At 35.8% G+C, this 26,442-nt stretch overlaps 1 protein-coding gene across 3 annotated transcripts in view; it reads right to left on the bottom strand.

Annotated features, from left to right (window-relative positions):
• Positions 1-19,315: 19,315 nt before the first annotated feature.
• The window catches only part of LOC137401437 (arrestin domain-containing protein 2-like), a 29,142-nt gene continuing 22,015 nt past the window's right edge, over positions 19,316-26,442 (bottom strand). For all 3 annotated transcript variants that reach the window (XM_068087777.1, XM_068087776.1, XM_068087778.1), the window contains 3 exons: positions 22,890-22,998; positions 20,092-20,357; positions 19,316-19,624 (listed from right to left, as the gene is read on the bottom strand). In XM_068087777.1, the coding sequence (XP_067943878.1) occupies positions 19,430-19,624; positions 20,092-20,357; positions 22,890-22,998 (570 nt within the window). In that variant the 3' untranslated portion in view covers positions 19,316-19,429. The remainder of the gene's footprint in view (positions 19,625-20,091; positions 20,358-22,889; positions 22,999-26,442) is intronic.

Below are 26,442 nucleotides of genomic sequence, written 5' to 3'. Positions count from 1 at the left end.
TGTCTTAACATGATAAACATTTGAACAAATGCGGATCAGCAGTTGAGTGCAGTAAAAAGTTGTTTAAAAGCAAATACGCCTGGTTACCGAAGTGGTGAAGTTTACGAAATACTAACTATCAAATCAAGAGTGGAAAGAATTTTACTGACTAATAAGCAAACTACAGTAGAAGTTGTTTAATGCTATAGTAATCATTGAAGTTTCATTGCAGTTCTATGTCTGGAAGATTAGCTTTACATAGCGTATTTTATTAATAGAATCTGACAAAATTATATATGAAATGAACGCTTACATTAGTATAAACGGCAATTCTTTACAAGTGGATAGGTATTTCTAAGACAACAATTGTATTATTATATGTATTACTTATGTATAAGTTGACCTCGTTTTTTCAGAATATTTTAGAATCATTTTAACTGAATCGATTATTGCGATCCGAGTTAAAGATACAACCTTGAAAAGTTTTTTATTCGATACAATAAATAGAGTTTGTTGGCATGTTTTAAATGAGCTTTTAGTTGACTCAATCAAAGTATTGCTTGTGAATGATTGCATACTAAAACATGAGTTTAGCATTGCCTCTTCTCAATCACATGTGGGCTACTCAGCGGTAGTAAACAAACAAAACACAGCACATATTTATAAAGTAAGGTCGATTTGGAATTCACAGTTAAAAAACTTCGCATGATGTTTCCCAAATACATTACTTGTTAAATTTTTAACCAATCGGTGGCAGTACAGCACATCATTGGTGGCTGCTATATTATGATTGAAAGTGATGTACTAAGCATGTTCACTAGAAATATATATCGTATTTTCACTGATATTTGATACAGATACTTTTGTGAAATAACTTTAACACTTATATAATGAACTATCATTACTATGTGTGTTTTAAGGCTATATATCGGGATGTTTACGTTTCACGTATAATACCAAAGTTTTTCCATATTCACATTCTATTCGAATCAGCAGCAACATGTTCATAAACATTACTCATGCATAAGTTGGCCCACAAAGTTTCACATCAAAATGTCTCCCAAAAAGTATATATGGTAATACTTTGAATGGAACTTTTCATCCGGCATGTGTTCTTTGAAGAATTATATAACGTATAAATGTAATATAACTTCAGCGTAAGTTGAAAGCAGCCAGAAAATACGAGCCACCAACTGCCATGAAACAGTTTTACAAAATATCTTGTTAAGAGCTAAAATGCAGCAAACAAATGAGTTTGCCAATAAATCCAATAAAATATCTGATAGTATGACTTCCAGCATGCTTCCTCTATGACATCCGAATCATGAATTAATGTTTTCTGGGTTCTTATTGTTGTAGTAGCTTGAAGAGCTCAGTAGCTGAAATGGAATGTTTTAAAGATTTCCCAGCCATGGAGATGTTACTAAATTACATCCATGACATTTTTATACATAGAACCATTCTGATCAGCGTGTGGAATGTAAATTTTCGAAATATAAGCACACGAACTAACAACTATGTAGAAAGTACATATTAAAAGCTAACAAAATCATCTGACAGCATTTTTATAAAATTTTGGAGATTGTTTACCATTTTTTTGCATTGAATAATTACAACGGTTTCTATACCCCTACATACGATTTTTTCACCATACGATGCCAACCTTGGAATGGATCAACATTGTATCTCGAGGGTGCACTGTACGTGGAAGGTAAATACTAAAAGCTAACCAAGTCAAAAAAATCCGACATTGTCTCCTACCTTACAATAACAGTGATGCTTTGCATATAGGTTTCCCATTTATTGCATATTGCTAATATTTGTGGGAGCGAGTGAGGAGCGTAGGCCCAGGTGAGTATATTGTAGTGCTGGGCATAAGTACTTCTTGGCCAACGAGTATAGACTTGTCCTCTTCCTGTCGAGTTTTTTGAGTATTTGCACATGGTAGTGCTTGGCACGAGTACTTCTTGGCCAGCTGGTTTTTCGGGTATCGGGTTTGTTGATATGGGTTTTATGTCTAAAATTTCCAAACATCAGACATTTTAAAATTTACAATGCAATTATAATTTTATTCAATTTATCTATTTGTTTTACTATTTTCTAACAACGGATATTCGTGCTCGCAGGTTTAATCCTTTGAAGTTTGAAACCCAACTGTCAGTTTTCAGGCATTGCATAAGGTGTGTAAGAATCTCTATCAGCCGGAATTTTGGCATTCACATGGCTTTGTTTACAAAACCGGTTCCAAGTAACATAGTAAATCAATCAAATTAATTTTTGCACAATATATTAGACCAGAAATTTCATTTCCATTTGTAGCAGTTTTCAAATATCTTTACCTACTTCCTTCCTTTTAATAACAAATTTTATTTAAACGATATTGCGAAAAAATTGACACGACTCATTTGTTGGCAGGTCATGAATGATTGTGATGCAAATAAAAAACTTTATAACACTAATGGCAATTTTCTAGTATATTTTGAGTCATAAAATAATGATGAGCATGTTCTCAATGGATATGACGCTACGGTATTTAAAGTTTAAAAAATTGTGAGTTTGTGCGTGTTTGGGTGTTGGTGTGGGGTATTACTCATAATATGTAGTCTTTTGCGAGCTTTGGATACAAACTTTTCTGTATTGGCTTTAAAGTGTAGTTCCTGATTCAGACCCGTGCCAAGATAGGTGAATTCTGACATCTGCTCAGTAGTTGAGTTGTTTATGACAAGATTGTGAATGACAGAGTTATCATGACAGTTACTGAAGATTAACTCTTTAGTTCTTTTAGAGTTTAGCACAAGGTCATTGTCAGCGCGCCAGTTACTGAGATTATCTGCTTCATCTTGGAGGTTTGATGTTAGCGTTGCTGTAAGGAACTCCAGGACCATTGTGTCATCAGCATACTTGATACATTTGATATTATCGTGCTGACATGGCATGTCTGAGACATAGAACGAGAACATCAAAGGACTTATGTTCTCAATCTGGACTATTGTAAATGTTCCTATGAGTTTTTGTTGAAATGGATACAAACCTTTAGTTTTAGCCCGAATAATGGTAAATTACTGCTTTTTTCTGTTTGATAACATTTGCTTTGGGTTGCCCAATTTTTTTACTAGTGTTTTACAAGTATCATTGTATTATGAACACATTCCAATATACTGTATATAATAAAAGTTTAAAAACTTTGGATCGTTGGACAGATTGCCCAGGGTTACTGACACGCATTGACACAAAGACCAGGCTTCAAAGGGTTAACATGTGGGTTATTAAACTGTGTTTAGAGCGCCGGGCGCAATAGACCGAGTTTTTGTCTACTCTACTCGACGAATCTGTGTAACAAAACCCGAACTCGCAAGTCAAACCCCAAACCCGCAAGATCAATTTGGACAATTGTACAATATCAAGTAAGGAACATAGACCCTTTGAGTATATTGCGCAATATGAAGTGAGGAATATAGGCCCAAGCGTGTATATTGTACAATATCACGTGAGGAACATAGGCCTAAGCGAGTATACTGTGCGATATAAAGTGAGGAATATAAGACCAAGAGAGTATATTGCGCGATTTCGACTGAGTAACATAGGCCCAAGCGAGTACGTTGTGTTGATGTTTGTGACTCAAACATACATGTTTGATAAGTATAAGTTGTCGTTCAATGTATCTGTTCTATCAAACTGGTTTTTGGTTCATCATGATATTTTGAATACTTTTTCGGGTTACCGTTTTTACTTTGTATTATTCAAATTTGTACTAGTTCAGTTAGACTAATCAACAATTAAAGATATACTAACTGCTGATACTCACTAACATTCATTTTTATTTAATAACAACCTGCACGTCATAAAGCATGTTGTCCCGACTGAGGAGTGAAAGTAATCACTAAGCAGTCGATCGCACTCATTAGAAAAACCTACATACCTCCAATGACACACAGCAACATGGCTGAGACCAATGATTTCCTTGTTTCTAAGACACTACAAGATGGAACTGACCAATCAAATCAATGGACACGCTTCAAAAAGAAGTTTGGGTATTACCTTACCGCAGCTGAGAATTAAAAAAAAGTGATGTCATCAAAATAGCCATTCTTCTTTGATGCATTTGACCTAGAGGAGTAAACAGTTTTAAGAGCTTCAAGTACGAAACTGGAAAATCAAATAATGACTATGCTGATGTGATTAAAAAATTTGATCAATTCTGTAACAAACAATCCAACAAAATCAACAAAAGACACCAACTACTCTCCATCAAACAAGGAAATCTATCAATAGGCGAGTATGTGACATCACTACACAAAATAGCCAGAGGATGCAGCTTGGAAGATATGTACGATGACTTCATGATGCAAGCGCTACTACTGGGGCTTATCGCCAAAAGATTAAGAAAGAATCCCTTTGAAGATTCTGAAGATCTCACTTTAGAGAAAGCTATCAGGAAGTGTAAGATTTCAGAGAGTTCCCAAGCAGACCTAAAGGTGATCAAAACAGACGGAGAGCTTGTTCAAGTACTGGACAGTAAACAATCCAAACCTAACAACAGAAAACCTTTCTCCAGTTCAATATATATGTCAAACTGTGAAATTTCTCACCCACGACGCAAGTGTCTGGCATATGGCAAGCAATGCTCAAAATGCAAGAAGTTCATCCACATTTAAGCAAAATGCAGATCAAAGAGAGGTCGCAAACTACACCAGGTGCCAGAGGGAACAACTGCAGAGGACGAACACAATGAGTCCAGTTACTCCCTTATGTGCATCCGAGTAGGGAGGAAAATGCTTACCTCAACTATCGAGACTGACACTAGCACCGGGAGAACACGTATAGAATACCAACTGAATACTGGCGCCTCCTGCAATGTATTCAATAAGAAAGATTACAACTTTCTTGGACAGCTGCCGCTGAGCAACAAGGAGGTTACCAAGACAGCAGCTTTACGATGGAGCCGAAACCAAACCACTAGAGAGATGTGAAGTTGTGATGAACCAACAACACTTCAAGTTCTGTGTGATCAAAACAGAAACACGAGTCTACTTTTCCTAGATGCCTGCCTAAACTTACAACTCCTTAAAGTCAACAGAGAATGAGTGAATGTGATAACTGACTCCCAAAACAATATACTACACGACGTAATGAAACAACATGCTGATGTGTTTGAAAGAGTGGGCTGTCTCCCTGGTACTGCATCCAGTTAGAAACTAGCGTTACTCCAACCCAATGTCACAACTGAAAAGTTGCACTCTCAATGAGAGAAGATCTCAAACAGAAACTACAATCACTAGCAGACAATCAGATAGTTGCCAAGGTAGATCATCCAACTCTGTGGATCAGCAACACATTAGCTAGAATAAAGCCCAATAGAAAGTTACGAGTATGCATAGATCCAGCCAATCCGAACAAAGCCATAAAGCGTAACCACTTCCCTATGATCACACTGGAGGACATGTCACCAGAACTACGGAGAGCTAAAATATTCTCGCTATGCAATGCCAAAGACGGGTTCCTCTAGGTTAAACTGAATAAAAAGTTTCGCAATCTTATAACTTTTTAGACTCCGTTCGGCAAATACAAGTGGCTCCGCATCTTATCTTATCTTCAAGTCGTGAAGACTTTCAGAAAAGACTCTCATATGCACTCGCCGGTCTGGATGGTGTGACAATAGTAGCAGATGACACCCAGGACCACAACAAGCTAAAACGATTGTTAGAACAAGCCCAACAAATAAACCTCAAACTGAATAAGGAGAAATGCAGATTCTTACTGAATGAACAAACATAATATATTGGCCATGTCATCTCAACAGAGGAGATTAGAAAGGACCCAAAGAAAATTAGCGCCATCCGAGACATGGTTAAACAAAAAGATGGAGATGACACTCAACGATTCTTAGGCAACATCAACTACTTCGATAAGTTCTTCTCCAACTGTTCAGGTGAAACCGAGCCTCTCAAAAAACTGGTTGGAGCAAAAAGAGACAATTTTAACTGAGGAGAAAACCAAAACCAAGCAATCATCAAACTCATGCACCTAGCTACCGCAGACATCACATTGCAATGTTTCAAGGTAAACAACCCGATCATCATACAAACCGATGCATTTTTTGAAAGACTAGGGGAGCGTTGCTCCAAAATGGCAAGCCAGTAGCTTATGCACCCAGAAGTCTAACAGGCAGTGAGCGTAACTTCACACCTATAGAGCTGGAACTACTAGCCATTGTGTTTGCAATAAAAAGATTTGATCAATATGTTTTGGCAACCCTGAGGTGACAATACACACAGACCATGAGCCACTAATTCCAATATTCAACAAATCCCTTTTAAAAGCTCCAAAGTGACCAAGCAATGCTGCTAGCTTTACAGAGATACCCAGCACACATTGTCTACAAATCTGGATCTCAGCAAATTACTGCTGACATGCTATCTCGTGCGCTGATCTACAAACTAACACAAAGTGAAATCCCTGAAAGACAGATTTTTTCAAATAAGGTCATTCTTATTAGATCTATATACTGCAAACACCCTCCAAGACTTACCTGTGTCAGACAAAACATGTGGAAGCATCAAAAAACCTCTAAACCAGATCTTGAGCTACAAGCAGTCAAAAATCTTATTCTTCAGGGATGGCCCAAAAAATAGATAGGGCTACATAAAAACCTCAAACCATATTTCCATCTTCGAGATCAGCAGTACTAGATAGTGTCATATACAAAGGTTCTCAACTGGTGATCCCTACGACATACCAACCCACTATCCTGAAGAAACTCCATGTCAGTCACTAAGGCATCGCAGCAATACTTAGGCGAGCCAGATCGTGTGTTTTTAGCCACAAGTGTGACCCGGGCAGTCAGAATGTGCAATCATGCTAAAACAAAAATTTTGAGTTATTTAAAGATTTAAAATCAGCACATTCTGAAGATTTTAATGCATTTCAAATTTTTTAAATTTGACCATATTTGCCCAGGTTATGCAAGATTAAGTAGAGAAGGTCTCGCAATAAACTAAAATTGTTGTTCTGAGTTTAGGTAGGGTAAAGTTGACGATTCATGAATCGTAAATCATGGTATTTGTTTATAAGTCAAATGCCATAGTAACCGATCCTTTAATCTCAACCTATATTGAGGAAACCTGGCATTCTACACATTAAAACCCTCAAAAAGATGATGGTTGCATTTTTATTCAAATTCGATTCTTGGTTGACCTCCCAAAGGTTATGGTAAGGTCAACAATATATGTGGCTGAAAAGCTCACCGTCCTAGAGATTTTCATTAAAGGGTATGCTTCAAACTGGGCCATTCTCATCAAGCTATATTGCGATGACTGCAAATAATAACAATCCAATGAATTATCAAAGTGTTGGAAGTGTATTAAGATTTGTCCAACTATACAGAAAGTCATGGTAAGGTCAATGAAAGGTGACCGCAGAGGCCATCAGCTTGTGGAAATATCAACCCAACTCATCAAGTGACCATTCAATCTAGAGCTATTTTTATGTAGTTTAACACTCACACAGTGTAGCACAGAGTACACTGCAGAGATTTATTGTAGCACATTAGATGGGTTTGCTTGTTATGTTAGTGTCAATTTTTTCCAACACAACCATATCCAATGTTTCTTTTGACAATCCTTGATACTCAGTTCTAGTGAAGCTGATTTGTTCAGATGACATAAAACTAACGCAGAATTCCCTACATTAGCATCCGCTTATTAGTTTGATGTCAACAGCCAGAATGGGAAAGTTATCGGCAGTGATAGGCTGATCGTTATTTTCTGTAATTTGATTTAATTCATTAGGAAGATCGTTATTACTGTAACAGCGCGGTATGCTGCTCTAAGGTGGCTTTTAACTCCTAAAGCCTAAAGATTTCTGGAGAGAAAGTGTCGGGTCTTATAAGCATTTATTAGCAAGACTGACATGAGTACTGAGAGGCTAACGAGACTAACAATGATCACAAGCTTAGTAAAATGTCAGCATTCCTTTATATAATGTTGGTAGCATAATAGTCATTAATCATACTGTATAATAAGCCAAGCACAAGATACAAAAAGGACACCAATAATAAGTAATACTATTATAATTTTGTTGCAGGCACAATGGTCAGACAAAGAAGGTTAACATAGACGCAGATGGCAACTGGGTGCTTTACAAGATCGCGTCCAAATGTAATGGTGGATGCAGTGCAGTTATTATGTAAATGAATATCTTAAGAAATGAATACTAATAAAACGTATGTAGATCTGTTACACAATCTTCTGAATGGAATAATAGTCGTCATATAGAGGAGATATCGCAATATTTCAATGTCGAGATAGACATATCTCACATTACTCTCATGATTGTTAACAGCCTACTATCACAATCCTCATCATCGCTTTCACTATGATCTGAGGCAGCTGACTCAGATTCTAAGTAGAAATACGGATCTATATTGTTAGCATCAACTAGCCGTAATTTTTGTGACAGTTTCATTTTGTTTCAGCCTGAGGCGTTAAAACAGAAAATAGCCACATTTATTCTCGCACCCGCAATTACAGCCTATACTTATGATCTTGCGTTATGAAAATATTCATGGCAATCACCAATATGGGTTGAGTTAAATAGCAATTCTGACTTTATGATTGGTCAGACACAAAAAATAAACAAGACCATGTGAAAGAGCAGAGTTGAATGCTCTATAAATCACCGTTTACTAAAATAGTGATGGTGAGTCATATAATACCGTATAGCACGCGTAGCTCGTTAGTGTGAACAATGCAATTATCGCACGATTGTACGTTCTGACTGCCGGGGTCACAAATGTCAGAAGACATAAAGAAACACATTGAGCTTTGTGTTCCGTGTGCGATGGATTTCTCACTACAACAAAAGGAGACTCTACAGAACCATGACATTCTAGGCACCACCTGGAGTGAGATAAGCATTGACTTGTTTACACTTGACAAAAAAGCTACCTAGTAGTGTTCGACGACTTCACAGACTTCTTCGAATGTGAACACCTGAAGGAGACAACTACAAAGTCAGTGATCAAAGTCGCGAAGAAAACATTCGCCAGATATGGCATCTCTTATGCAGTTCAGCCCGACAATGGACTCCAGTTTACTGCCTCAGAGTTGACAGCATTCAAAGAAAGTGTGGGGTTTCCAGCACACAACAAGCTCACCAAGATACCAACAGTCTAATGGTAAAGCTGAATCAATAGTTAAAATTCTGAAGCAAATTATGAGGAGAGCTTAAGATTCCTTCATAGCCCTTCTAAAATACAGAAACACACCTACTGCAGGAATGACTTCCTCACCTGCAGAGAGAATGTTTGGGAGGCCAACCAGATCAGTGCTTCCAACAAGGCTTTCATTTTACAATCCCCACCTAAGATAACATACTAGGAGAGGAGGCAGCCAAAAAGCTTACCTCTCAGAGAAACTACAACAAAAGAGCCAAGGAGTTTGTTCCTTTGTCTACCGGCTCACCTTTCCTCATCAAGAACATTCAAAACACACACAATCAGTGGGCCTCAGATCGATCATATACTATTCTAAATGAAGAAATCGGCAATCTCGTTTGAAGAAACATAGGTCTGAGAGAAACTTTTACCGAACCTTCAGGGCTACAGCAGCCAATATCTGTAACATCTGATTCCACCACAAAAACACGCTGGAATGAAACTAGACAGCCATCAACACCAAGTCTAGTAGCACACCCAGATGCAGATGAACCGCAAGCATCTACCACCTGTAACAACCCTGTCACAAAAGATGCGCAGAAAACTTATGAACTAAGACCCAAACAATCCAGATATCCTCCAACCAAATACAAAGATTTTGTGATGCAGTAGCAGCTACTGTTTGAGATCCAACCAAAGAAGCACTAACGATATTACTTATTGCGACAAACAAAATAGGGTGTTCAAACAGTCATTGTAAAAATACCATGTTCTTAAAAGAAAGGAGATGTTGATGTTTGAGACCCAAACATAAATGTTTAGTAAGTAGAAGTTGTCCACTCAACGTATCTGATCTATCAAACTGGTTTTTGGTTCATTATGATATTTTGAATCTGTTTTCGGGTTACCGTTTAAACTTTGTGTTATTCAACTTTGTACTAGTTCAGTTAGACTAATCACCAATTAAAGATATACCAACTGCTGATACTCACTAACATTCACTCTTATTTAATATCAACCTGCACATCATAAAACACATTGCACAATATCGAGTGAAGAACTTAGGCCCTATGAGTACTATATCACACAATATCGAGTGAGGAACATAAGCTCTTTGAGTAAACTGCGCAATATCGAGTGAGAAACATAAGCCCCAACGAGTACATTGCACAATATCTAGTGAAGAACATAGGCTATCATTGTTATATTTGTAATACATGTATAATAGAGTGAAGAACATAGGCCTTCATGATTGTATTTATATTATAATAGATTGAGGAACAAAAACGCTCATGATTATATTTATATTATAATAGAATGAGGAACATATTATATTTATATTATGCTTAACTATATATAGCGAATGGTATAACTAGTTTAACTAGTAAAGCATTTATAATATAATATCATTAAATTTATAATAAAATAGAGTGAGGAACATAGGCTCTCATGGTTTTATTTTTATGCTAATAGAATGAGGAACACAGGCCATCATGATTATATTTATAAAAGAGTGAAGAACATAGGCCCTCATGATTATATTTATAATATAATAGTGTGAGGAACATAGGCCCTCATGACTATACCTGTAATATAATCGAACGAGGAACTTAGGCCCTAATGTTTATATTTGTAATACATTTTAGTGAGGAATATAAGCTTCATGATTATATTTATATTATAATTGAGGGAGGAACATAGGCCCTCATGATTAAATTTATAATATAATTGAGGGAGAAACATAGGCCCTCATGATTATGTTTATTTACTATATCATTTAGTGCAGAGCACCGGTTTTCTTGGCATACAATATTATGTGGTGAAAACATTACGTCTAGAAGAAACGTTATATAATATCACAGAGTACGTAACATAGGCTTACATGGTTATGTTAATATTGTTATGGAGTTCATGGCTTTTTATGATTAGAAATGTAAGCTTACACGAATACTGGCCCATACCTGCCAACTCTCACGCATTGGGCATGAGCTAGCCTGTCTTGACAAGCTGTTGTTTTGCGTAGTTGTCCCCCCGTTGAGCGGCGAGCAACAACCTGAGAGGGGGGCAATGCGTGAGATTTGGTTTTGGGGCAATTGATGTATTAATGATAGCATACATAAAAATTTTGAAATTGGGGCAAAAATCTCACGCATTTTCATTTTTTCTTGGGGTGATTGCATGAGTCTTACGCCCAATGCGTGAGAGTTGGCAGGTATGCTCGTATAAGTTGTTGATAATAAAGGAGGAGTCTAAACGGCACATATGCTCCGGGTATATAGACTGGTAAACTGATTTAACATCGTCGATCGATCGAATAATGATAGTAGGAACTAATGATGACTTGCATTACTTTAAATAAATACTTTTTCTTTTAAATGTTTCTGTAATCAGCGATGTCAAATAGTGTGAAATCATTATTCAGCTATTAAGGCATTACATTGGACACAACAGGTGGCCAGTTTGATTTGCTAGATGTTATTCGACAGGCAAAAGTAATTTTACATTCGTCAAATTAATTTTCAATGATTATGAGTAGACTTCAAATAAAGGGATTAATTTTGATCCAGCTCCGCTTATGGCGTAATCTCAACTAAACAGGTCCTAAACAATTAGCTATGATTTACTTACTGCTACCCAAAGTATTTTGATTCTGTGATTGTGTTGTTTCTATGAATTGACTGCAAAGCTGCTTAAAAGGTTTTTGTAGTCAAAAAAGGTTTTGTCATGTAGTGAAGAGAATTTAAAGATTATTAAAATAGAAATGATGTGCTGCTGAGAACTGTAAGTGAAACTGTTTTGCCAAGAGTATGAGAGAGATTTATGTATTTTAGTTTTTGTATTTTATTTCTTTTGTTTTCAATTTTTAAATGAATGTTTTACCCGCGAAGTATTGAAAGCTGAAACTCGAAGTAGCAAAAGATTACGGTATGCTTAGTGTATATTGATGGGCCTTTGACACTAATAATTGGTTCGTGTGTCAAACGCTTCATTTTTTTAGTTGATTTGTAGAAAACTAATAACAAAACAATTATTTCGCATGTTACACGATTTCTGAACAAACAATGTTTTGCTTGTTTTTTAATCTTACAACATATTCATTTTGAAATGACAGATGGTTCATTTGCAGATTGTTTACAATGGGAAAAGTAAAAGTATTTTGTGTGCCAATCAATACTGATCCTGCCACTATTCCACTGGCTAATCCTGGATGTATGTGTGTCTCTGGTGGCATTGTGATAAAACTGGAGGAACGTATGTATACTGCTCATTTGTTGAGCTGCGTTTGCATGGACTTTTCCAGAATTGTGTTGAGATGAACTTGTAATGGATAAAACCTCAAATAGATTTGCTACAATTAAAAATTAACTTACACAAAATTTCAGTATATTTTATCAGAAAGTGTTTGTCAATTTTGTCAATTAAAGTTGAACTTACGTGAAATTTAATTAAATGTTATTAGAAATTATCAGTATTTTTCTATTTTTTGTCTTGTTTCTGATGTTTTGAGGTGATCTGACTGCCAGGAAGTTTTAAGATTAAAATCGACAAAACTTGATTGGGATTTAAAATGCTTAGAAGGAAAATGTGCCGAAATGACTAGTTACTTGTGTGTCTGTCTCTTGTAAGTGATATCAGCTATTGTGTTCAAGTTACAGCATTACACTTCTCTAGTTTGTCGGTCTCTTTGCAACTATAGACAGCATAATCACAGTTTCGCTTGAAACATTCTGGCAGTTAGATCACCTCAAACATCAAAAACAACACAACTGATAAAAAAATAACTTTTTGATAAAATCTGATAAAGAATTAGTTGATTTCTTCTGAAATGCGGCTATGTGTACAAGCACAGAAAACTAACAATTTCAACACAGTTGTTCAAAATTTCATGGTTTTTAAACTGCTGGGGTCAGTGCTCATCTGGAAAATTTTATTATTCATCATAAACAAGACATAGCAGTAGTTGTACCATTATTTAAATTCAAATACCCTGACAGTCTAGTGTGCTGTGAGGAATTTTCAGTGCACAGAGAATAACTATCTACACACTAATTACAGCCGGGTAGAAGGTGTTTGATTGGCACAGGTGTTAGAGTGTTGGTCTAAAGAGCTGAGTGCTGTTAATTTAAATCCTATACGATGTAATCTTTTTCCAATTTCCGGTCGGGTCTTCAGACAGATGGGCACAGCTATTATTATAGTAAAGCTTCCTGATTTACACACTGAAACATAAAGTGCTAAAATTATGAAGTGCTCCATACTTCTGTGTAGAAATTAGGAATCGTTACTGTAATTTAGGCATGTCCATTTTCCGGAGCCACGATTGGAGGTTGGAAAAAGAATTACACCATACAGGATTCGAACCCACAACATGGTAACTATATGTTGGTTTATGTTTTTGTTAACATATGAAAATGTGATATATTTTCAGGTTGAGAAAAGTTAGAGAAGGAAAGAAGACCACTAGAAGTAAAGAGTGTAACAAATAATTTATATTGTAATCTATAAGCAAAACAATAAAATGTGGAAATCTAAAAAGTATATAAATCATGTCTTTTTACGCTAAAGAAAAAAACTGAACTTGCTCATAGAGGATAATCAAAATTGTCATAACGTATTTGAGTTGAAATCAATGGTGCTCCATAAGTCTATCATGTTCTGCTGCTCAGCTTAAAAGTGGAATTGGTGGGTCACATGACCTGACCCGATTCTTGAAGCACAGAACCAGCATGTCAAGTTGAAAAAAATAAAAACTGACACTATTTTGCGATGAAATTTGATACAAATATTTTTTGGTAAATCTTAATCAAGTCTATTCTAAAAAATCTTGTCAACAACAAATTAATTTAAATGCTAATGTTGAACAAACCCGCGATGACTCTCCAGGTGGAGATAAATAAGATACGCAATAATTTTGTGAAAAATTACTGAAGGAAAAAAGACCACTAAAAGCAGAGTGTAGCAAATTATTTCAACTGCAATCTATTAATAAACAAAACAATAAAATTTAGAAATCTAAAAAGTTATTGAATCACGTCTTTTTATGCTAAAGAACAGCAAACTGAACATGCACACAGATAGTAATTAAGGTTGGCATATTATACTTGGGTCTGTCAATGGCGCTCAATAGATCTATCACATTATGGTACTCACCTAAAAAGGTGGTTTTGGTAGGTCACATGACCTGACCCGATTCCTTGAAACTGTCTCAGCAGTAACAGTGCATTTGCGGAAATCAATTGTTTTCAACAAGCCATGAAGCTTTCGCTAACTTTAACGATCATCCAGATTGATAAATCAACTCAAGCCATAATGGTTGAACGCCATAAAAAGTTGAAAGAAAAAAAATGCTATGTAAAGACAATTCCAAGTTGTCCACCATCTCAAGTTGAATAAAACTAAAACCTGTCACTTTATTTTGCGATGACATTTGATATTTGCTACAAAGACTTATTTAGTAAATATTATGCAAAACTAGTCGAGAGGAGACTTGTCAACAGCAAGTTAATTTAAATACTAAAGCCTAAATAGTAATTGTTGTCCTCCAGGTGGAGACAAATCAGAAACACAGTGAGTAAACTTACATAGCAACACCAATGAAAATTATATTGACTGATTTTCAAGGCTGACAAACCGAAAAGTGAATTTTGGCAGCTAAACCAAAATGCAATAGCCAACAGGTAGTCTAGTTGTAAAGTGTGATAGCTAATTAGAAATGTAATGCTCATCGGATAAACATTAGTGTGATATTCTGCATACAAAACTCTACTTTTGGTATTTCGTCCAGTATGTAAATGATTGTAAAGTCATGAACTGTTATTAGCAGTCAAGTTGAGATGTAATATTTGGCAGACAAGGCAAAGTACAGAATTTCCTAGTAAACTCTTGGGTATTATTTTAAAGGCTTTTACATTAATTAGTGTATAATATTTATCTACTAGTTATGTATCATATGAGTTTTATGAATTGAGTGTTGTTCCAAATTAGTCACCTGTAGCATAAACTATTATATGTCTGATGTACAGAGAGCTACAGTGACCTAGTGTTTTAGAAAATCTGACCTGAACATCTTGAACCTGTTGCAAATCACAAGTTTAGATTCAATTTCTCAAAAGGGTCTGGCGGCGTCGAGAATGGCATCCAATTTGAATCCTTCTGCAGCTAGGCATGTTTGTAAAGGTTCCCTTGCCAGTGGACTCGGACATTTCCAGCCAAGATTACAGAGCCATTGTTTGTGCTACAATGCTTTTAAAAACATACACCGGCTTTGCTTGCAGTAGCAGACATCCTACTCAACCTTCAAGGGATTGCCCACACAAATGAACAATGTTACAAACCTTAATTTTAATAAAACTCTTCATATTATGTAACTCATCAGGTGAAGTCATATAAAATAATAAATCAAGACTTACCAACCAATCACATGAATCTTAAAGGGAAAGTAAACACAATTTACTGATGAAAGCCAACTTTCACCCTATTCGTTTCGTGTAATTTACTACGTTTAGCAAAATATAAATTATTTGTTACAGCAGATAAATATTCAGAATAATATTTTAAGAACAAAAAATGCCCGTGAATTCACATATAACTGAGTACAGAGTCTTTTTTCAATCGCATATTTTGCTAAAATCGTATAGATAACGCCATTGCGAAAATGAGTGTGAAACGGACTCGCCACTGGGAACACTGAAACCTAATCATTCATCCAATCACGAGACACGTAGTGTTTGACTTGATTCGTGATTTAATGTGAGGGACATCGCACGTCTCTCGCAATTGTGACAATCCGGAAACAAGGGCACATGTAGAACACGTCTTTGACCGTCATTGCTAATACACATATCGCTAAAATATTTCAAATTTGTTTTATTTCTGTCGCTATTCTATTACATTCACAATAAAATGGCTAAAAAGACTCACAGCTAAAACAACCACTCCTTATAGAAGCTACCCAATTGATGACAAAGTTGAAGATGGGCAAAGATATAAATATATCAGTGGTGAACTATTCAATGAGCGCAAGCGAAACAGACAGTCAGATTCATCATCGACATGTTCAACAACGATTAGTATAGCAACGACCACGAGCACTACTATTACTACCACTGCTTCAACTACAATTGCTTCGCCTACAACTACCTTCACTGACGTCTTACCAACACCAGATAAATTTTGCAAGTGTGGCAATTGTTCTGACTTGCCGACAGCTATTGAAAAAGTATGTTGCTACACTGAAAGTTTGGCTAATACAAACTTTCAGGATGATCAGTATATTCCCGGTATAAATAGTTGCATCCTGTAGTCTAATTTACTAATACATCAGATGTTGGGGAAAGTTGCCATACAACTCTCACGGTTCAAGCATCAAAGGTATCTTGGCTTCAGAGGGGATGCCCTTCTGTTTACTAACATGACTAATTTAAACTACAGATACCATGCTTATAGAAACTATATAGATTTCGTCTACGGGTACCTTGGAAGAAGAAGCCGGAAAGTTATTCCTTCATGCGTTGTTGCCTACATTCCCACAATGTGGCCTGATCACAATGTGGCCTAAATTAATGTAAGTTCAGTTGAGCAAAATATGGTTTTTATAAATCTTTTAACTGAATCTGACAGCAACGTTACTTAGCTGATTTTCATGACTTGTACAGTGAATAATGTATGGTTTGAGAAATAATTATATTTCAATCATTTGACTTGCGCCATGACACAAAAACACCACATTTAACAAGTTACGTTACATAAATCTAAATCGTGTTATACAAAGAACTACATAATATTTATAATTTGAATAGCCTGTTATATTAATTTTATAAAAAAAATATCTCACATAAAACTAAGGATTGAGTTTAACTCTTATGTAAATCTTGACCTATGCATTTCTTTCGCTGTGTTACCATCTGGTTTTATAACATATTTTGAAAGTGGAGCTGCTCTGTCCTGCAATTCAAATACTTGTATATTACACCATCATAGTAATTTCAGAAAGTCGCACAGGCTGTGGAGGTTTTCTAATGAGGCTGTGGAGGTTTTCTAAAGCACCCGTGTGCTGACCATGGTTCAACAGACGCGACGTGTTTAGCAGTTTCGCTTGTCCTAATGCATCACAAATGACTTTGTGCCCTGCCCTTCCTGGAATTAACCATTTCACCTTTCTTTCCATTTCTCTGTAAACATCAAATTATTCATTGTTATTTTTCAAGATATTATAAACTGCAAAGCTTTTGTTTATTCAAATGTCAACCAGCTGCAGAATATTTAACCATTTGGACAATTTCTGTTTACTATTATGCAACAAATGACTACATATTCTTATATCACAAACCGAAGGCATTCTAATTGATTAATAAAATAGTATATTACACATCTCCCTGTGCTTTGATATTTCTGAATATATTATTAGATTCAACATACAGCTTTCATGCCACCATTGAATAAATAAATAATATACTTTTTCATCACTCACGGATCAATTGGTTCATGAGAGCACTGGATGAACTTGTTGTGTCCTGGAAAGCTCCTGTGAATATTAGCGACATGGTTTGTATACCTGCATGGGATGATTGCTAAAAGTATAGAGGAAAAAATAAATGCCAACACAAACAATAACAAACCGAAGCCTAATTTAAATCTGAAATTTATTATTATATAATTAGATGGTAAAAATTAGGTTTTCTTTTGATGAAACAACGTTACAAAACAACGCAAATGCTACTAATATAATCATGTGGGCTAATCGCTTCAAGTGATCTGTAAAGCCTATATTAGTAATGGTAGCATGAATCATAAATAATAATGGAATCCAAATGTTATGATATTAATCATATATTTTATGAACAATTAGAGCATTTCTGACAATTCAGACCAAACAGAAAATTTAAATTCCCTTACTAACTTGTACTCAGTTAACCAAGTTAATTTAAGTGAATCAGGTTAATATCAAACGTCGTCTATGCAACTCAGCCTGAGTCTCATTGTCACCCAGTCATATAAAATCATTTCTTTGTGCTAATGTTCAGTACTACATATTTTGACTTATCATATTTATTAATTTATATTATAAAATAACTATATTTGTTATTAATATTTATTTAAAATTCTTCATAAATTACTTACACTTCATAAATTACTTACGGTTGAGGTTTTCCTGTTTGACGATGCTCTCTTGCTGTATGGTACACCATTAGAAAATGGAACCTTTCCCTCTTTCATTCTTAATCTTGTAGTTGTCCCAAATTACTCCGAATAAAGCTGGCTCTTATGGAAGTGCATAATGCACACGACCGCACTAGCAAAAAGTTTAGTTGGCAAGCTTTGCCTAAGACAGCCATAGTTTTGCTAAATTTGGCGACTGAGAGACAGGAACTCTAAAAAAGGTTATGCTACGACTTCTAGTGTCAGATTCACAACTAGCAAAAAGACATCAACCCATCGTAATTAACTGACTCTGGTTAAAAGAAAATAAAATGTGTTGAATTACTAACGAATAAGTAATGAACTCGTTACTGGAAACGGCTTTATTAGGATTCAGCAGTGGTCCAACATAAATGCACCAAAATATATTTTCAACTTTGAACTTGCTAAACTAGTAGAAATATCTGCTAAAATTTTGTTTTCTCGTTCAATTAACATAGTATCATGCATTACCAATCATATAAAACAATGTTAAAATTATGTGTTTACTTTCACTTTAACTAGAATAAGAGGCGCGTCCATCTGTTGCCATAGTAATTGCTGCTACGAGGAAAAAGCTGCACCACGCTTGAATCAAACCTGGGATCGCAGCAGAATCTTCACATTTTAAGATATACCTGCTGCCACTACACTACTCAATCACATGTCTATTTCTGAGTAAACTTGCAAACAGAATTATTACACATGGCAATCTCTCACAATCTGAGACTAGCAGTATAGATTATGTTACGTCAAGTATAGATCATTCTAATTTATTTTATTAAAAAGTAAAAATCACTCAAATTACTAAAACCACGATACAACAGTATCAGGAATTGTATATATGGATAAAAACTGAAAATATTATAATAGTGAAAGTGTAAACAGTAAAACATTACAAACATAATTTTGATAGTCGTCATAGCCTGTAGTTATAAGTAACCACACATTATAATAGTAGCCAGAATTATCACAATACAAGACTTGCAACGCATAAGAAGGTGCAACAAAAACAAAGATACTGAGCAAGGGCTAGATGGTTAAAATGTCTATGAAGTTTGCTGCTTCACTTCTGAGAAAAAGTGGGAGGTCTAAAAGTCGTATGTGAAACTGTCATAGTTAATACTTCACAGAAGTGGGTTGTCCGGGCTGAGATGGGGCGTGCATAGTGCTACCATAATCCATCGGGGGCGCATCGGGATCATCTCCGGGCTCCGAAGATAAACCAAAGAGCTGGTAGTTAGGATACGCAGCTTGACCCATTCCAATGAAAATTGGATGCAGCAACCTAAATCTTGAACCCTTCATCGTGACCTAGATCATAACCGTGAATGTGACATTTCAGAGTTAGCAAAAATAGATACTGATAAATTTATATTGGTATTATAAATGTGTTTCAATTATGAAACATATTGCGAGCAGAGGATACAATACTACAGGTAGATGATATACTACCAGAGTACTATTGATAAAGTAGTACAGAGTAACAATACTACAGGTAGATGATATACTACTAGAGTACTATTAATAAAGTAATACAGAGTAACAATACTACAGGTAGATGATATGCTACTAGAGTACTATTGATAAAGTAGTACAGAATAACAATACTACAGGTAGATGATATACTACTAGAATACTATTGATAAAGTAGTATAGAGTAACAATACTACAGGTAGATGATATACTACTAGAGTACTATTAATAAAAGTAGCACAGTATAGCTAAGCCGTAATCACCATAGCAACAAAAACACGACAGAAATACACATTTAAACTCACCGATACCATATAAGAAACGAAAATGTTTCGAGTTGATTCGATGTTTCCACAAACAGTCGGAGGGATTGGTCCAATCACGTATGAACTCCTGTTATTCCGAGTGTTTGGCATAATTGGCTGACCTGGCTGGGCCACAGCGATTACCTTTGTGCCAGTTCGAGAACGGCCTCCTGCTAGAAACCTTGTCATCTCTACGATGCCCACCTCAGGAATAATCGCCTTCCCTTTCATGTTATCTACGGATATGGTAACTTCGAGAGTTTCACCTGAAAAATTGGGATTCTAATATTTTGGGAAGATCAGTCACAAGAGAATCCTAGATAAATTTAACAAACTCCTTACTCCTTCTCGGGACTTCACAACAACTTCCCGATCAAAGACGTATTCTGACAGGTTAAATGAATCATTTGACAGCCAGAAATTCAAACCAGTCTATACCAAAGCTGATGATCGATTCTTTTTGTAAATTAGCCCTGTGATGCTTTTAGCAATTAGTCACTTTTTGATGTATTTTTTAATCCCCTAGAAAATAATAGTAACTATCTATTTCGTTGCCATCAGAGTGCTGTATACAATACAAGGCAAAACCTTTTTACTTATTGATACTTTTATTTTACTTTTTATGGCAGAACCATATGGAAAACATATTTTTCATTAATATGATTGTGGATTGCGCATTATAAGTATGTATGCACATATTTACATACACATACATCCATACAAGTATATACGTATATAAAAAATATGTATACACAAGTTTAATGCCTGGAGTTTTACAGTTAAACAAACATTTAGATTTACACATAATACATAAATATATATAATACCTGTAATACATATATCACATAAATAAAGAGAGAATAACTACTGCATCACATTGAAAACTGGTCGCTAGGCTAGTTTTTAATATAAATACTAAACGTAGACGAGTTCAAAAACATTGTTAAAATCATTGCTTGGGCTTTGAGCTAACACCATTGCCAATGCATCACATTTCTTTACAAAATTATTCAAGGTGGTCACAAGATATGCAGAATGGCGTCATTGCGAAAATAGCCCCTAGGCAGAAGTGCTAAACGTAGCCGAGTTCCAAAACTTCTTTAAAATCACCGCTGGGTTTTGAGTTTTATTGCCATTGCGTCAAACTTTACAGAATTATTCAAGGTTTTTACAAGTTATTCGGCATGGCTTCGTCATCGCAAAAAAAACTCTAATACCGAAGTTGATGACGATCATGATTCTGATCTGGACATTATGGTATGTATTTGATTTGCAGTGCACATACGTTTTTCCATAATTAACTGCATTAGTTAATTCTTTTGTTTAAAAATTGATCGCTTTCATTAAATACTTCAGCTATTGTTTTTGTACTTCCTTAAAACTTATTAATATTTTTTCTTTTTTGTGTTTACTGCAGATTGAGAATGAAACAACCAACTCCGATTACGAAAACTAGAGACAAGTAGTAATATTCATCAAGGCAGGAATATTGGCAGAGAAGCAACCAGTCAACCTAGACCCCTTCATCGACAACAACTCCTTGATACCGCTGCAGCAAACATGATTAAATTATATATTTTATTTCATGTATAGATATATTATAATTTATTACAAACTTGAGTGTACAAATAAAATATTTCAAATACAAATAAAATTTTACAAACGATGAATGGAGTAAATATAAATAGTTTAGTCTATATGGCGGTTGTCTAGAGCAATAAAATTAAACTGATACTCTTGATAAGTGAATACTAGCGTGTAATGGTGCTCTCTGATTAGTTATTTTGGTAATATCAGCTCTATATTGCTGTCACTGTCTTGGGTAGATGTTAAAGGCGATTCACTCGTTACTACATGGCTGGTAAGGAAGTTATCATCAGAACTCTCCTCGTGGCTTACTATTGCAAAGTTCTGCCGGTTGGCCAAAGATTTGTGCTCGTAAAGGCGTTTTTGTTCCTCTTTTTCAAACAGATATATTCTCCTCGTAAGTAGCTGCGGTCACTTCTACCTCAATTTCCAGACCTCCCTGAATGATTGGTGATCTTCTAAGAATGACATCTACCACCCTTGCAGTCATTGTGCTTGCCTGTATGATAAAAAATCTCTCTCACACTAAAACATGTAATGAAGCAGTAAGGATGGAAAAAATAAATATTGCGTTTTACCAAAGAACCAAAGTAAAATTCAACTAATTTAGTAAATGGTTTTGAAAAAACTCATTACTTACCACAAATTGTTGGTTCATCAAAGGCCTCCAAATCTATGAATATTCGTAAAAACCTCTGAACACAGCAAAAAATTTATAGCTTAGCCTGATCGACCCGTACTTGTAAGCTAAATAGAAAATGAAACACGGAATGCGCGCATGCGGAGGGTTAATTCTATTGCTAGACGTAATAAAGTTAACTCTTCATAGAGAGTGACAGTTTTAGCTGAGAATAAATTAATCCACGAATATGCATGAAATGGCAATTTTCGCGAAAATTAACTCCGCGAACAAATTCATCCTGTAGGGTAAGAATAAACATTATCAGTTTTTCTATTTCATGTAAGTCTATTAAAATGATCACCTTTGACAACAAAAAGAGAAGGCAACTCTAATTGATAATTGAATTAGATCAAATTGGTAATATGTTAATTTAAAGCTAGAGGCTATCGGTCACACTTAATATAGAATTAGATACAAGCTACAGTAGACTACCCATAATCTTAGTGGCACGTATTGGGCACAAGTCTGACAACTACAAATGATATGCGCTCTGTAGTAGAGCAAGCTAAGTTGACATGAATCTACGGACCTGATCCGATGGCAAGTCCAGACTTGTTGATGTTGGCTGTCACTATGACGGGACCAGAAGCACAGCAAAGGCAGCAATCAGTATGCGAATTTTCCGCAACGGCAGGTTGCTAAAATAGGTCAAAAGTAAGTAGATTATTTGATGAATTAGAATAAGGAAATAGATCAAAAAGCAAACTGCTTCTATACTTTAGTTGACACAAAAAATCAGAAACTTTATGAAATGATTTTTTGCATTCGGAATTGAAGCAAAATTAAATTTAGATTTATCTTTCTTGATACACCATGGCATACCAAGGGAGACAAATCTTTTGGCAGTATTGTTCATCCTTTGGCTGGGGAAATGCCAAAAGTGTCGTTTATCGGGTCCGTGGGGAAACGTTTTTGGTGGTTTTCCGTAGACATTTATAAAGCTGTCGCCTAGTAACAATAAACAAAAGGATATAAACGCTAGTAAGACTTAAACATTATCGGCAGGGTGTTGGTCGATGAGTTAGAATAAAATGTGATCATCTGAAAGGCGTTGCTTTGTGATACGAGCTAAAGAAATCGAGAGCCCTTTGAAAAAATTGGAAATTGAAAAAACCACTCAACATCGGCTTGACATTCAAAACAAAAAATGAAGATTTATTTGATCCTGCGATCATTCATGATATTTTATTTGATCAAAATGATAATAATCTAGATGATGGTAGTGATATAAACTTTGAATAAACAGAGAAAAGCGATCGTTATGGTAGCTCGGACGTTGGCAATGCTACTGGCCTTTGCTACGCTGTGACATTGGACTCTGGCGAAAAGAATGCTTCTAAGCACTTTATACATGGACAATCATACATAGTCGTAGCTTTTTTGTAGTAGTACACATGTAAATGAGTGTTTATGTACCAAAGGTTTTTATCAATAGAAATAATTTTCAGTTTGAGCTATATATGTTTATAAAATACCTATTTTATTGAATTTTTAAAAGTAAATTACGTGAAAGATGATACTTGAGTTTTATTATTATTATTGTTGTTCTACTACTGCTGATAACTTTCAGGGCTCGATTTTGTGCAAACTTTGAATATTTTAGTTGAAATGTCGAACCCTTAGAAACACTTATTTGGTGGTCGTGAGACCAGCCCTTCTTGGCGGCACTCTTAATATAGCACAGAATAAGGGCTATGAAATTATGATTAAGAACATTAACTAGTCCATAATAAATGGTTCACAAGATAAATTGACAAATGTTAATAAAATACTATAAATTACAAGGTTTTAATCATGACATCACAGGTCGGGAGCGATTAAATAGCAGAACTTCAATAACTTGAATATGAATTGGATTTCAAAGGATTGCTATCTAAGATCTTAACTAATTTTATACTGACCCAATACACTATCTTTTGATGATGGGCATGATGCTCAAGTCTGAGTCAATCCGTGTGTATAGCGTGCGTACAGCAGTATATCTATCACACATATATACAACCTCCATGACTTTCTAGTTAACTGTGATAGATCGTCAGACGTGTCAACAAAACGTAGGGTATAGGGTATAGAGCAGGGGTGCTCAACCTTTTCATAGTGAGGGCCAATATGACAAATTATCTGCAGGCAGGGGGCCGAGATTACATCTACATAAGTTAGGTCAAAGTTGCTATACTCCTTGTTTGCACACAGAGTTCCGTGAACTGATTAATTAAGATTTACAGTGCTATTTACAGTAAACTTTATTTAGGTTAGTAAAATAAATTGTACAACTAAAGTAAATGAGATATGCATGTACAGGTACATAAATTGAACATTTCATGGACAGTTACAAACACTAAAACATGTAATTAGATATTTCAGTGTGATACTTGGCATTGCTTTTCTCTGACTATTCTATCAATGTCAGGCTGGGTAGCTGAGGAAGCCAGTCTTAGTTGCTGGGTCAAGTGTTCATCAGTGATAGTTGTCCTGTATTTATTTTTGGTATGTATCATACGGCTGAAGAACTGCTCGCATAGATAAGTCGAGCCAAACAAACTGCCCATGAGTAAAACATGTTTGTATAGGCCTGGAAATCTTTGTTTTGGAAGAAAATCACGGTAAAATTCTACAAGTTCATGGCTGTTGTGATGCTGGCTCAGCCTTTTATCAGCTTGAATATCAATCAGTTCTATTTGTAGAGGAGCAGGTGCTTCTTCTGCGTCGACTGAAAATGGGTCTTCAAAGATGTTGATATGCATGCAAGTGCCATCAAATTGAGCAAACCTTCTGCCAAATTCAGCAGCAAGGCCAGTCAGGAGCTTTGCATATGGCTCTGCACTGACATGATTTTCAACACTCTGTTGTCGCTCCAGCAGGCTCTTAAAATGTGTGCAGTTTCCATTTTGAAGTTGACCGACCCACAGATTTAATTTACACCGGAAAGCTGTTATATGGCTCCACAGAGATGATACATGCTGCTGCTTTCCCTGTAGTTTGCGGTTGAGATCCGCCATATGCTAAGTAATGTCTGCCAAGAAAGCATGATCATTTATCCATGCCACATTTCTGAATTCTTCATGGTTACGTCCTATGCCTCTCATGAAAGTATCGATGGGATCTAAAAAACTGAGAACCCGACGAAGTGTTTTTGCACTACTGAGCCATCTCAATTTACAATAATATGCCACGTCTTGAAATTCTGCTTCAATCTCCTTCAGCATCTCTTTGAACTGGCGGTGGCTCAAAGCTCGAGCTCTTATGTAATTTACTGTGGATACAACCATTTCCATGACATGTCCCATCTTAAGGTGCTGTGCTCCTAAATTTTCCTGGTGAATGATGCAGTGGTACACGATAGGAGGGACATTCCACACTCTGGACTTCAACAGCAAGCCAATTAAGCCTGTGTGTTCTCCAGTCATTGCCGGCGCACCATCAGTGTATATCCCTGATAACTTCTCAAATGGCAGATTGAAATCTAAGTTCTTTGAGCAGGTTGTCGAATATGTCTTGACCAGTTGTGGTGCCATGAAGGCTGCTCCTTGTGAGAAAATCCTCTGTGATTCTGAACTGATCATCAATACCTCTGACCATGATGGCAAGTTGTGCTATGTCTGAATTATCTGTACTCTCATCAAGCGCAATGCTAAAGTAGATAAAATTGCTTGCAACCTCTGAGTTTGCGCTCAATGTCCTTACTCAATGTTTCAATCCTTCTAATTACTGTGTGTCTTGATAAAGAGATGCTCTCCAGTGCTTCTTTCTTGTCGGGGCAAAACTCTTCCACAAATGCTGTCAGTACCTACAATACAATAGTCAATAACAATACTTTCATGTGCTGTTGATTATGCTGATAAAATTTAAATAAAACATAAAATGCATGCAAATATAATACACATATAAATGGTACCCAAACAACAACCGGTAATATTCAGCATATTGATGAAATAGAGATAAACTTACCTCTTTTGCGAACTCTCCATGTTGAAATGGCAGCTGCCTCTGGCCAATTTTGTTAGCTATCACCAAACTACACTTTGTAGCCTTTTCACTGATTTCAGTGTAGCGGGTGAACAAGCGCTGCTGTGATGCGAGAT

This window comes from Watersipora subatra, chromosome 8 (assembly GCF_963576615.1).
Source record: "Watersipora subatra chromosome 8, tzWatSuba1.1, whole genome shotgun sequence".
NCBI lineage: Eukaryota > Metazoa > Bryozoa > Gymnolaemata > Cheilostomatida > Watersiporidae > Watersipora > Watersipora subatra.
The sequence above is the reverse complement of the archived record's forward strand: the minus strand, read 5'-3'. Positions and strand labels throughout refer to the sequence as shown.